The sequence below is a fragment of the Dermacentor variabilis genome, chromosome 3, assembly GCF_050947875.1.
Source record: "Dermacentor variabilis isolate Ectoservices chromosome 3, ASM5094787v1, whole genome shotgun sequence".
NCBI lineage: Eukaryota > Metazoa > Arthropoda > Arachnida > Ixodida > Ixodidae > Dermacentor > Dermacentor variabilis.
The window spans coordinates 214,657,226-214,672,312 of NC_134570.1; the positions used below are offsets into that span (position 1 = coordinate 214,657,226).

The 15,087-nt window shown below is 42.3% G+C and overlaps 1 protein-coding gene across 4 annotated transcripts in view; it reads left to right on the forward strand.

The window, feature by feature from the left end:
* Nucleotides 1-15,087, forward strand: part of LOC142576634 (tRNA pseudouridine synthase-like 1) — an 87,356-nt gene that overhangs the window by 26,639 nt on the left and 45,630 nt on the right. For all 4 annotated transcript variants that reach the window (XM_075686844.1, XM_075686846.1, XM_075686845.1 and 1 more), the window contains exon 4: nucleotides 9,965-10,147. In XM_075686844.1, coding sequence (XP_075542959.1) covers nucleotides 9,965-10,147 — 183 coding nt within the window. The remainder of the gene's footprint in view (nucleotides 1-9,964; nucleotides 10,148-15,087) is intronic.

Sequence of the window (15,087 nt, forward strand, 5' to 3'; positions counted from 1 at the left end):
GCTCAGGCAAGTTTAGGGTTTTCTTCATAGATGTGACATTGGAATGACGTGAATAATTCGACAAGATGAAACGTGCTCCGCGATTCTGAATGGCTTCAAGAGTTTGAATGAGTGTAGTCTTAGTAGGATCCTATATGGCGCATGCGTACTCTAATTTAGAATGTACCAAGGTTTTATAAAGTGTTAACTTCAGGGAAAAATAAAGTTGTTTCCATCCATCCATTAATTTCAGGGGTGATGGGGCATCAAAAAAGTTTTGACGCAGATAACCAAACATGTGATTGGCATTGTTAGTTACATATTATACATGCATATTCCACGATAGATTAGAAGAAATGTGAACACCAAGGTGTTTATAGCTGTCAACAGATGGTAATGGAATATTATTGAGGCAGTAAGTACGCAGGCAATGATTAGTGCTGTGGCGAGAAACCTGCATACTTTTACATTTAGTTGTATTAAGTGTCATGAGCCATTGACTGCACCATTCAAATACCCTATCTAGATCACGTTGCAGATTGAGATAATCATCATGGTTAGTAATTTTCTGGTAAACCATGCAGTCATCTGCAAACAATCGGACAGTTGAGGAAGAAAGGCAAGTAGGAAAATCATTAATATAAATCGAGAAGAGCAGAGGGCCGAAAACGGACCTTGCAGGACACCAGATGTTACGGCAGAATTAGGTGAAGAGAAGTCGTTAGCCGTCACATACTGACTACGGTTAGAGAAAAATTCCTTAATCCATGCAAGTACATTGGGGTCTATGTTAAGTTGATTAAGCTTGAAGATAAGTAGATCGTGTGAGACGGAGTCAAATGCTTTAGCAAAATCTAAATATATGCAATCAGTATCAAAGTCATGATCCGCGTTAATAAACAAGTCGTTAGTAAAACATAGCAATTGTGTTTCGCATGAAACTGCTTTACGGAATCCATGCTGATAAATGCTGACGAAGGAATTGGACTCAAGGAATTCAATGAGGTGCGAGTATATTATATGCTCTAGGATTTTTACTGGAATGGATGTTAATGATATGGGGCGGTAATTACTGGGGGAATGTACATCACCAGATTTATGCACAGGGACCACCTTCCCTATCTTCCAATCAGAGGGCAGTGTAGACATCTGTAGTGACTGTTGAAAAAGCTTTGACAACATCAGTGAAGAATAAACTTGTGTACACTTCAGCATTATCTGACGAACAGCTGATTGACAACATCGTGAAGTTCATCACAGAAGGACAACGATGCAGTTGGTGGCCGATAACAGACACAAAAAATTATTTCATGCGAATCAATGAGCATGCGCGCACACACAAGCTCAACCGAGGATACAATTGGAATAACATGGGAAGCAAGACTATCGGCAACCACCAGCAGAACACCACCACCAGACCGTTAATCATTATCGCGTCGGTAAAATTTGTAGCACTTTTCACAGTCCAAAATTTCTTCATTTTTAACTTTTACAGAAAGCCAAGTCTCCGTCAGACCAACAATATCAGCAGAGCAGGAATCAATAGCGGAAGACAATTCCACGCGTTTGTTAAAAATACTCCGTATATTGGAAAGAAAAATAGAGGCGTCTTTTGCGCAGGATCTGGGCAGGCATAGCTGTGATGCACTGGAAGTGCCAGCATGTGCAGTTACAGTGCCAGTGCTATCATGCATATCTACTGATCGTGCTGAAGCGATTTCGCGTACGCTGTCACTTACTGAGCAGTAAACGTACATTTTTTTGTCCATGATCAGTTTATTCATGCGAAGAGAGTACGTCTTCCCGGCTACCTTTGCAAATTCTGTTAATTTCCTCCTTGAGTTTCGCGTAGCTCTGCAATAATCTTCGCTAGCTGATGCACCAGTCCCCTTCAGCTTATGTTTCTGCGCCCAGACTGCATCCCTGACTTTAGATGACGAAAACTTGATGATAATTGGGCAAGTCTTTTTATCTCTGTAGGATCCTAACCTGGTGCGCTCGAGAAACTTCCGAGTCAGAAACTTGTATTTTTAGGTGACGAGACAAAACGTCTTCAACAAGGCCTTCTGTCTGAGCCCATGTCTCAGTTGGGCAGTCCGGTATTCCAAAGAACAATAGGTTATCCCGTCTCGACCTGTCTTCAGGATCGTCTAGTCGAGAATTGAGTGCGTGGCCTTCCATTCTGACAGCTTCGGCAATTAGACGTGGTACATTATTAAAAGCCGCAGAACCGTTGAATGATTTGACAAAGGATTCAACTGAGCATAATCACATATGAGTCACAAAAGTCACATATGATGACAGCATGACAGCAGTGCCAGGTTCATATTTAAGGAATGCAGTCTCGGCCTAACATTTGCGTTTTAGTTGCCTAGGAATAGTGCATTACAATTCCTTGATTTGAAGTGAGGTTTGCTAATGACAACATTGTGCTGGGTGCATTTGCCTCATTCAGAAAAATCGCTCCATAAATAGGCATCTGCACATTCTAGTATTGTCAAGCATGCCATTTCTTTTTTGTGTGTACTGTCTGCTCAACAAAATCATGTGTACATATGCTGAAAAAACGTTTTGCTGGTCAGCTAGTCAAGTTAAGGGCTGCTGGCCATCCTGAGGACTCTGTTGTTTCCGCCTGTAAAACACTTGCCAGAATGCTTAAGGATGAAGGAACAGTGCGCCTTCTGCTGCAGGTGGGAACATCCCATACGTACATAAATTTTCACATGGTTTCAAGAAAGTGGGTCATTGTTATGTTGTCGATATTGTGTTTTCGGCCCCTGTGCACTTAGGTAGTTTGGGCTCTAGGGAGTGGACGGGGGGTGAAACGTGGAACTCTGTCAGGCGCACGACAGCATACCTTTGTGATGCTCCAAGCATTATTTATGCTGTATAGGCCAGAAAGGCAGGTGCTTGAACTTTCGTTTGGCTAAGCATGCGTCTACAATAATAAAAAAAAAAAAAAAAAAACCACTAGTGATTTATTCCATTTGGCCATGCATTTCATTATGCCAGTGCTACAGGAAATACCAGCAGTAGTAAAAAATAAGCATGCACTAAATAGATTGATTATAGAGTCCTATAATATTATCGAAGCTTATGATCGTCGAAGGAAATGACATTGCTTACGTTTTTCTGTTTTCTTGCGTGTTTTTTGCTTGGTGTTTCTGAAGTTTGTTTTTGTGATTGGACGATAGATTTCACATATATCAGCTGACACGGCAGCACCGCTACAATGATATCACCTTGTGTGCCGCACTTCGTGCAGGTTTTCTGCGCTCTCCTGAGCTTCGCTTCAAATGGAGTGGTGGCATTCTTGGTCGACCCGCTCTTCCTGCATCGCAGCAACGCTGTTTCATATTCACCTTTGCTTGCACACAGTGGTTCCAGCGGGTCATCCGGGGGTGGCTGTACTGGCAGCACTCCGGAGGGGCCACGCATGGATATCGTCTGTGCAACTTCCTTGGGCACGATGACATCAGGACAGATGCCTAAGACGGCTGCTCGCTATAAATACGGACCCATGGCTTATTGGCTTCAGTTGACATGGCAGTACCGCTACAACGATGTCACCTAACGTGCTGCTCTTCGTGCAGGTTTTCTGCACTCTACTGAGCTTCACCTCAAACTGAGTAGTGGCATCCTTGGTTGAGCCACTTTTCCTGCATCGCAGCAATGCCTTTTCATATTCACCTTTTCTCGTGCACAATGGTTCCAGCGGATCATCGAGGGGCAGCTGTATTGGCCACACTCCGGTGGGGCCACACGTGGATATCGTCTTCTGCGCACCTGCCTTGGGCACAGTCACATCAGGACACATGCCTAAGACGGATCGGCTGCTCGTTATAAATACATACCCATGGCTTATTGGCTTCAGTAGACACGGCAACACCGCTACAATGATGTCACCTAATGTGCCGTTCTTTGTGCAGGTTAGTGACAAGAAGTACACTTTCCACAGCAATGATCCTTGTCTCGTAATGCTGCCGTGTCCACAAACGTTGCTTCACTGTATGTCTGATTGTTTTTCGGTGGTGAGCCTGTTACTGAGCCTGTTGGGTGACATTGAAGAGAATCCAGGGCCTATGACAGAACAAATGTGCAAAGAAATGCTACCGAATCAGAAAGGAATACTTTCTAAACTATCAGCGATTCAACTTAAACATGACTCGTTTGAAGCACAGATGTTGGATATGCACGAACAACTTTGCTCCATCAAAAGCAAAGTACAAAGCATCGATGAAACTTGGAGCAGGCTTGGGAACCTCCAAATTTTCGTCTCAACATCCTGGGACAGAACGAGAAGTCTGATTAATTGAGTAGATGATCCTGATAACCGATCGCGGCGCAATAACCTGATAATTATATGCTTGGTAAAGGATGGCCACGAGACTGAAGAGATACTGCTGAGGAAAGTTAACAAGGAGGTGGTTAGTGCCGTTTTGGGGGTACAAGTTAGTTCAATCGAAAGAATACATAGGCTTGGTAGGAAGTTAGCCGGCAAGACCCGCCTGATAATTTTCATGGTGGCAGACTACAGGGACAAAGCAAGAATTCTGAGTAAGTGTGCAAGACTTAAGGGAACAAGTTACAGTGTCTGCGAGGACTTTTCGAAGAGAGTTACGGAAATAACGAAAAAATTGCGGAACTCAGCTGCCGAAGAATAGAAAAAAGGCAGTGAAGTTAAGCTTAATTTTGATAAACTAAAAGCAAATAATATTCTCTATGCCTGCAACGAGGAAAGGAACGAAAGATACAAAACAGGGCAATAATATTGTGCTTTTGGGTGATTTCAGTCTTCCGGATATTGACTGGATTTCATATTTACCTGGTGAAACAAACATGGCACTGAGTGAACACTTATCAGAATTAATACAGTTTAACCTCAATACATCGAACAGTGTGGTGATCACAAAATAGTTTGATATAGCCAGAATTCGATATGTAAAGTCACGTAAAGAATGCATGAAAAACTTCTGCAAATGAATCAATGAACCAAGGGCACAATCGGGGATCGTTTTTCGGAGCGCACATTCGGTTGTGCTGTATGCAATTAGTGTAGGCTGCGCCGACAAAGTCCGCGTGGCCTACACTGCGTGCTCCTAACAACAATCCCCGATCGCACCCAAATCGTGGTGCCATAAATACTCGAAGCTTCGTGCAAAGTATGAGAGTATAGCAGTAGTGTAGCGCGCTTCTTATTGGAAGCTGTGTGCTTAAACACAGAGTCCTCAACTCTGTGTTTAAGTTTAAGTTTTATGATCAACCCTGTTGATCATAAAATGGTTATGCTCTCTTTTAACTTGTCTCTTCTCTCTTTAAATAAGGAATTACCAAAGCAGATATTGAATTTCCATGCCGCGGTTCATGTTAGCATACTAGATTATCTTGAACATTCCTTTGACGAGTTTACTACAATATACGTATGCAAGGCTTGTGGGAACACTTCTCGTCAGAGCTGGCTAATTGCATTGAACATTTTATTCCTAAACCAAACAAAAAAGGAAAGCTGTAAAATCCATGGATAAACAGAGAAATAGTTCATTCAAAACAAAGAAGCCAGAGGAAAAGGAAAGCATGTTCCAAAAACTTGAGCCCAGAAATGTTGAATACCCTACGTCAAATGAAAAATGAACTTAACTGTCTTCCTCGGGATTTGAGGCATAAGTTCTATAACATAACACTGAAAAAGTTTCTCTCGGATGCATCTGTTAAGTTCTGGCCATATGTTAACCCGTCAACGAAATCTTATTCTTCACATAATCAAAAAGTCACAAAGGAGCGCACCGAAACTTTTTTTCTTTTCTTTTTGCCGTATTCACTTGTGACGACGGAACGGTACCGATCTTGCCTGTTTCTCCTGACTGTCCTTCGGCTGACATTGTCCTGATTAATGAAGCAGGCATCCTACTCCTTCTTTTGCCTATTAATGTTAAAAGAAGCGTTGGTACAGAGGACATTCCCAATGAGTTTTTATGCTGGTATGCTGAGTGGATAGCTAAATACTTGACAACCATCTTCCGATCATCCATTATTCAAAGTACCGTTCCCAGAGCTTGGAAATAGGCCAAAATTGTGCCTATTCATAAGGGTGGCATCACAACAGACGTAGGCAACTACAGGCCCATTTCTCTTACAAGTACCTGCTCTAAATCGCTGAAGCATACTATTAGTAAACATCTTTCAAATTATCTCGAAACACCTAACTTATTGTCACCAACTCAACATGGATTCCACAAGGGTTTGTCTTCCATAATGCAACTTGTTGAATTAGTTCATAACCTTTCTGATACAATCAATAATCGTAGAGAGATAGATCTCATTTTTTAGATTTCTCCAAAGCATTTGATAAAGTATCCCACCAAAAATTGTTTGTTGAAAATTCATGCTTTCGTTAAAAATTCTAATATAACTAACTGGTTCAAATTTTATCTTCAGTCTCGAGACCAATATGTCGAAATAGGTGGCTGTAAATCAAGTCTCCTACTAGTACTGTCAGGGGTAGCTCAGAGCAGTGTACTAGGGCCCCTCCTATTTCTAATATTTATTAATGATCTTGCAAATTGTACAACTATTCCACTACAATCATTTACGGACGATTGTGTGTTATATAATAATATAACATCACTAGACAATCAACTGGAATTACAGGCTAGCTTACAAAAATTTGGGAATGGTGTGCCCAATGGCAAATGATGCTGAACCCAGGCAAATCTGTGTCTATGTTCATAACGAGAAAAAAAAAGGTTATTCATGCTAACAGCTACAAAATTCACGACACTGAACTGAAAAAGATAACTCAACATAAATACTTAACCCTTTCAAGGCCAATTTTTTTCACCTTATGCGACTGCCCAGGGTCGATTTTTTTTATTGCAGATTCCAATTCTTCTGAGCAGTCTTTTTTTTCTGAAATAGGTCCTATTTCGAAAAATATTTACTGTAATTTTTCTAGGGTGACCGTAAAGTGAAAAAAAGAATATCTTGCGTTGGTATATATGTACTGCGTATTCATGAATAACAAAATAAAAAAGAAAATAAACTTATAATAATTAAAAATTCGATGCATTGTTATACACATAAGGCTTAGAAAATGCGCACACGAGAATATTTTGCAAGCCTCAAATGTTCCTGCTCTTACACTAATATTTATGTCCATAACGTAACTGAACTGCACAGGTGAGTGTACTCAAGAAAACTGTGGTTGTGTGCCCGTCAAAAAAGCAAGACGTGTGACAAACTTCCGCTAATCTTCATTTTATCGCCGACCAGAGGTAATTAGTTTTTGCGAGTCTCCAAAAAAAGAAAAGAAGAGGAAACGCATGCACGGTGGCATCCTTCCTGTGTGTACCCCTGCGAGCACTAAACAAGCAAGAAACAGGCGGTCTCCCTTTGAGCGATTAGTAATGAGGTAGCTATCAGTTCTGCGAGTGCAAGAAGCTGAAACCACCCGCAGAACAAAACCCAAGCCGCCGCCTGCCCGCGTGCGCGCCAATGCGCGAGCGGTAGTATATAGAATTATCGGAGCAAACTAGCTCTAAAACAAACCATGCAACGAAAACGGAGAAAGGGAGACACGAGAAAGAAATTCCCTGTATTTCCACATAGTGGCAGCACATGCCAGAAAATAAAAAGTCAGGAAATTGGCACACATTTTAAACATACAGATGGCATCGGCCATTTTGGACTTCTTCGCGGCACAGTATATTTATGTCATTGACCCTCAAAGGGTTAAGTGTAATATTTACCGAAGACCTCAGATGGAACGCATACGTAGATATAGTATGCAATAAAGCCAGCAGAGTGCTATGGAGTCTCAGACGCAAGTTACGTAGTGGTACACCTGGAATAAAAACCTGGCATGTAAAACGTTAATAAGACCCATTATAGAATATGCAAAAATAATATGGGACCCACACACGGCAATAAATCGTCACAAATTAGATCGAGTACAGTGTTTAGCTGCTAGATTCATATTTAACAAATATCGCTATTGTCACTGCCCTAGTGAATGGTGCCAGAGCGCAAATCTTCCTGCTTTAGAAGTTAGGACAGTACTGGGCAGATAAAGATTTCTCTTCCTCATCATTCATAATAAATTTAAAATTGACGCGTCCACTTCTTCAAATTATCGCCCAATGCACGCTTCCGACATAGACATAGCATGTATATCGAGCTACCATTAACACGAAATGACACATTTAAATATAGCTATTTTCCTAGTGTAATTAAGGAATGGAACATGCTGCCCAATTCACTTGTTGCCTCTTCTTCTTTAAGTACATCTCTAGACGAGCTGCAGAGTCTTGTTTGTTCAGGTCAAGAAGTGTTCTGATCTGCTAGATCAATAACACCGCACTGTGGTCGCGACAAGTGCAATTGTGCTCAGATTATTACTACTATGAATATATGTGAAAAAGCAGTGCCTTTATTAGTATTATTATCATTATCTTCATAGTTTCACGTGTGATTCTTCATTACATTGTAAATATTGACTGTATCTCCATTTCTGTAATGACCCTCCGGGGGTTAACAGTATGAATAAACAAACAAACAAATGATATATTGTAGCACATGATATATTTCACTGAAAAAGTCAGCTCCTTGTGCTATTCCCCCACCCCCTCTGCTTGCACTGTCATGAATTCATACCAGCTTTGTCATTGCTTGTGTGGTATTTGATAAACACATGCATTCGGCAAAGCATGTTTCCTCTCGCATTACCGTTTTTTTTCAACCTTCGTTGTTCACTCTATGGTGACGAGCTGTAGAGAAATCTGGACTGCTTCTTATTCAGCAGTACGTCCTGCTTTTTACGCTGTTTGATTCACTTCATAGAAAATTTTTTGCCGACATTTTTCATCCTATGTGAAAGCGCATGCAAGTACTGAATTACCATGGCTTTATGCCGCCTTTCTTTAAAATCAAAAGAGAGGCTATGCACTTGATTCTATCGAGCACCTTTTTCGCTGACAAAACAACGAGCGCATCATTAGGAAATCTAGCAATCTAGAAATCATGGGGGTGGGGAGTAATCCGTATGTGTCCACCTAGTGGACATGTCCATTTTGCTGCTGTTGAAGTTCTGATTGGCTGGGCTGGGGTATGCATGAGAAGGAGACGGGTTCCCCTAGCCAATCAGCACTTCAGTAGCAGACAAAATGGACATGTCGACCAGGTGGACATTTGCAGAATACTCCTCCTATACATATTACATTAGTCATTGCACACAACTTCTTTTAACTGTCGACGGCAGAAGGTTGACAGCCATATCAAATTTTACTACTCTTGAGTGGCTACACGAGAATCCTAATTACTATCGGCATTTTTTTGTGGGCCAGACGGTACCAGATCAGGGAATTATAACATTATCTTGTGGAATTTGTGCATCGAGCTTATTCTTGTATTTTGACTCAAATAAATTAACAATCCTGGTTCTTTCTTTCTGCAAATGTTGTGGAGCAGTAAAAGGTAATCGTCAAAGTATTTTAGGACCTTTATTTTTAGGTCCTTGCAAGTGTTTTTCTTGAACTATAATGAGGCATACTAGGTGGACACTGATTGACCAATAGTTTTGCAGGTTCTCTGCTCGTCGCTCGCTTTCCTGCTCACACCAACTTACAGAGGTCACTCATAATCTCTTCCGTGGACTCACTTGTACTCGCCGACAGTAACTAGCACTGGCACTCACTGCTGGCCACCGTTGTTTATGCCCGCTCGCTCAGTCTGACACCTGTCAAGTGTGTGTGTGTAGTGAGTCTAGGGTGGTGGTTGTGAGTGAGTATGCTGACCTATGAAAAAAACGTCATCCGTGTTATTCGTCTAGTAAGCAATCAAGCTGTTCTTCTCGTAATATATTTATCGGCGATCCTGAAATACTGCATGATGTTGGAAATATGAGATGTGGTATGCTTCGATCCGTTTTATGCCGAGCAATACTGCAAGAGGTAAGTGCTGCGTGGTCACGTGCTGAACCCGTGGGGGGCAGCATCCGGGATGTGTTGCAGGTGCCCAGCTGGTTCCATGCACGGCACCTGGCCCAATGGCGCAGCTACCGGTACCGAGTGGCCGTGGTCAAGGCGTCTGCACTGCTAGACAAGGAGCCGCTTCGTCCGGGTGGTATCCGTGCCCGGCTGCCACTCGCCGAACTCAACCGGTGCCATGTCGTTCCGTGAGTGACTCTCGAATCATGCGCTTCTCCGCCTTTGTGGTACCTAATCGGAGATGATAGGGAAAGGTGCCACACGTGAACGACACGTCCGCTCATTGTTAACGCTTTCAGGGTCGATATTTTTTTGCAATATGTGACCGCCCAGGGTCGATTTCTTTTACTGCAGATTCCAATTCTTCTGAGGGACCTATTTTGAAAAAAATTACCATAATTTTTCCAGGGTAATCGTTAAACGAGAAAAAAAATTTTGCGTTGGTGTATACTGTTTATTCATGAATAACAAGAATAAAAAAAGGGAATAAACTTATAAGGCTTAAAAATTTGATGCATTGTTATACACATAGTTCAAGGCTTAGAAAATCTGCACACAAGAATTTTTAGCAAATCTCAAATGTTCCTGCTCTTACACTAATACATTATGTCCATAGCATAATCGAACTGCACAGGTGAGTGCACTCAAGAAAACTGTGTGGTTGTGTGCCCGTCAAAAAATCAAAACATGTGACAAACTTCTGGTAATTTTCATCTTATCGCCGACCAGAGGCCATTACTTTTTGCGAGTCTCAAAAAAAAAGAAAGAAAAGGAAACACATGCACGGCGGCGTCCTTTCTATGCGCACCGCTGTGTGCACTAAATGAACAAGAAACAGGCGGTCACCCTTTGAGCGATTAGTATCGAGGTAGCTATCAGTTTTGTGAGTGCAAGAAGCCAAAACAGCTCACGGAACAAAACCTAAACCGCCTCCCGCCCGCCTGCGTGCCAATGTGGGAGTGGTAGTATATATACATGCCAGAGCAAACTAGCTCTAAAACAAACCTAAAACAAAAAGGGAGGCACGAGAAAAAGATTCCCTGTATTTCCACATAGTGGCAGCACATGCCAGAAAAGAAAAAGTTAGGAAATTGGCGCGCTTTTTAAACTTACAGACAGCGCCGTAAATATACGGCATCGACCATTTTGGACTTGTTCGCAGCGCCATATATTTATGTCATTGACCCTGAAAGAGTTAATGGATCACTGTTGAGAACTGTTGACATGGGAAAGCTTGGCTCTGTTTCAACAAAGTGCTATTTTTGGTCGCATCGTAGAAAACAAGACACCGCAATACCATGAACACTATGCTGCTCGCTCGCCGGCTTTCTTGTTTTGACCACTGGGTAAGAAGAATGCGTGACACATTGAATAAGTCGTATCAGAGGAGTGCATTTAAAAAGAGCGCTGCCTAGCCACAATGAGAAGAGTCCCACGGCTGGTCCGTAAGGCAATGTCGCTTGCCATGTTGCATTGAGTGCAACAGGCAAGCACGTAATTCGGGCCTCTGATGGAAATCCTTTGAAGACTGGTCTTCAGAAATAGAAAGAATAGGTTAATAGGAAATGGGCCCTCACCGTGCGATGCACAATTCTAGGTGCCGAGAAAACGTAGTGTGCGGGGTACTAGATGAGAGAGAGAGCAAAATTAGTCAAGAAGAAACAGGCCAACCTAGACGCAGCAAGGGTGAATGCAGACGAATTCAGGCTGATCCTCACAAATAAATGTGGAACTTTAGAACAAGAAGATGAAGATAACATACAGGTAATTAATGAAACAGTAACCAGGCTGATTTCTGAAGCAGCAGTTGAAGTGGCAGATAAGGCATCAAGGGAATGAGTAGATAAGCTCTCCAAAATAACCGAGGACCTAATGAAGGAATGCCAAAGCATGAATGTGTCTAACTGAAGAGATCAGATAGAATTTGCAGAATTTTCAAAGCTAATAAATAATAAGAAAGTAAGCGAAATTATAACGTCGGAAAGATTGGCCGCAGTATGAAATCAGTGAGAAGCAAACTTGGCATAGGACAGAGCAAGATGATGCAATGAAAGATAAGCCGAGTAATGTCATCAGGAATTTTGATTATATAGTAAAAGGAGCAGAAGAATTCTATACTGACCTTCTACAGTACCCAGAGAAGCCACGTAACGTTCATTGGAAGCAGTAAGGAAGAGGACATAGAGGCTCCTTCTATAGCCAGTGATGAAGTTGGAAAGGCCTTGCAAGACACGACTCGGGGAAAAGTGGCAGAAGATGGAATAATGGTCGAGTTAAAGGGGGAGGTGGGGATCAGAGCTAACTTTTTTTGTTCTTTGACCTAGAGCAACGAAATCCGGCAGCCACACTCGAAAGTGTCCTAAATAAAAAAAATATGCAGTTTCATTACTATGCCAGCCTATTTTGGGGGTAGGCGGTCCCAGTCGACGCTGTTGGTCTGTTCAAAATATTCGGCCTCTCAACAGACTGGCGGTAGCTCAACAGGAATGTCTGAACAGCGTAACAACACCAGACGTCACAATCTTACAAAATAGTGTGCATAAATTGAAAGGAATATTGATGACTTCGGCATTCAGAGTGTAGGCTAATAATATTTATTTCTCTTGCAACGAAACACGCACAGCAGAACGTTTTACTAAGCTAAATCGCAACAAAAGATATACTGCAGAATATCTCGTCTCTTTTTAAGTGCAAGAAAGCGGGACAAAAATTAGCAATACACACCGCATTTTAAGGGGCACAACCGGCGATTTGACGAAATAGACCACGTTCGGACATTCTACACGGGTCTTTAGGTGAGTGCTGGCAACTCCACTAACCGCACTAGCAACCGTAAGTGACGCTTTCAAAATTCTGCTGCCATGGGTTAGGCACCCCAGTCTTTCTCCACATTCCAAGGCAACGAATTTGAAGGAAGCGACGTGCGTGGTAACAGAAAACCACCACTTCCTACATGCCTCCATGCCTGTGACTGTAGGCGCCACTAAAAGTTACCATGTACCAAACAATTTCAAATGGTCCGGTACCCATGTGGGCCTATTCCTACCCAAAAGGCAAAAGGCACAAGGCCCGGGAGAGCGGTAGGGGCAGCGTCAGAAAAGGTTGGCTTGCTGAGTCTAGTGGAACCACGTGACGCTCCCTCCTAGTATTTCCTTTCGTCCATGGCAGCTCGTAGTTTTGTGCATGCTGTGTGTTCTCGGCGCTCACTTTTCGTTGAAGCGATAGACAGCATGAATGTCACTTCACTCGCTGCTGCTGTCACGTTTCCTCACTCCAGTGTTTTGACAGCGAGTTTGTGCGGTCATTGAGCCAGATGTGTTCATGTTTGCTTATGCGTGCATGGCACCATGCATGTTAACTTAGTATGCCTATGTTTACAAGTTTACACGACCGATAAAACTACTCTCCTTTACTTCATAGAGCTGTCCACTCATTTGTTATCACACTGGATGCTTCGCCTTTTGGGTGAAAGTGACTTCTTAGTAAAATAAATATGAGAGCCAGCGATCTTTACAAGCCTCTATTAAATCTGTCCTGGTTTTTTCCAGCGGCACGAATTAACACGAGAAATAACACGGACGACAGAGAAGCACACATAGACAGGGCTGACTCTCAACTGAAAGTTTATTGAGCATGATGTGAACACGAACATGAATATGCATGCGCAAGAGAAATCAAGAAAATAACAAAAAAAGAACAAAAAAAAATGCGACACAAACTGTTTACCGCTTATGCTTGTTTTTAAAGAGTTCGATTTCCTTATTGCTTAAGCAGATGGACGGCTGACTGATGCACCTCATACTGTCTTTGCTAATGTGATAGCTCTCTGAGATCATTAGAAAAAAAAGCTGGAAAAACTAATTCAAAGATGAAACAAGACAAACTAGCCCGGCTGTTATCTGTGCAATTTCATAATGTAGATGCAAGACCCCTTGGGAAATGAGGAAATGGTAATTTTGCTCTATATAATGCTCGTTCCCGGCTTTTGGTGCGTTCATCCAAAATTGCGGCAGCACTTCCTGCATGCAGCTCCACTGCACAGTCTCCGCTGAAAAAGTAAGTTACAAGCATGTGTCATTTCAGTATTTGAAGGGCCCCACACCAGGCCACATGGAAAATTTCAGTTATATGCTAGAAGTTGTTACGTGCCCTCTAGGCAGCATTCTACCAAAAAATTTTTTCGAACTGTTTCATTAATAGCCGAGATGAAAATACTTCAGTGCCGCGAACCCATTGTTTCAGAAGGCAAGCATCACCGCCAACATAAAACTCTCCACTTGCCCCATCTAGCCTGTGCAAACGAAAATCCTTCCTTGCATTCTCCAATACCAGAGCCTGAGGATCGCACGACGTTTATGTCACAGGCCCCACCTTTCTTTTTTCTCTTGCTTTTTTGCTGCGCAGCGCACTTCCGCTGACGGTGTCGCACGTGAGTGTTCGTTTGTCTCACTTTGCACAGCGAACGATTTTGTGCGCTGTGCATGAGAACACCTGGCTAGTGGTATAAGTCAGTGCTATACGAACGCTGAAGCAAGCACAGGCGGATCACAGAGTGGGATTGCGTGCCGGAACATGGTAAAAAATGACATAGTTTCGTTGTCTGCACATGACTGTACGACATAGGAACAAGCAGACGGAGCGGAAGTACTTCTCTTCCACGGTACGAATTAAACAAAAACACACAGACATTCCGTTTGTGTTTTACTAGTTCTCTAAAATTTAATTAGTCTATTGAAGCAACAGATTGCACAAATAACAGATGTTACCTTGAATAATTCTCGAAGTCATGTGTTACTATGAGCGACGTCACAGCACATACATGTACTTACGCGCACTTACGCATATACCGTATTTACTTGCATAATGATCTTGCACTCGCGTAATGATTGCATGATGATTACTTGCACTCTCGTAATGATTGCATCCCTGAATTTTGTCGTCAAAATTCAATTTTTTTCCTTTCCCGTGTAATGATCGCACTCCAAACTTGCCACAGTGATATGTCGTTTGCCAAGTCTAGCTAATGATGATCGCGCTTACCGTCTGTTGAATGCTGTCGAATGCAACCCGAACGATTCTTCAAGACATACCAAACGGTCTGTATGCACCGAACATTCTTAAAAGCAGA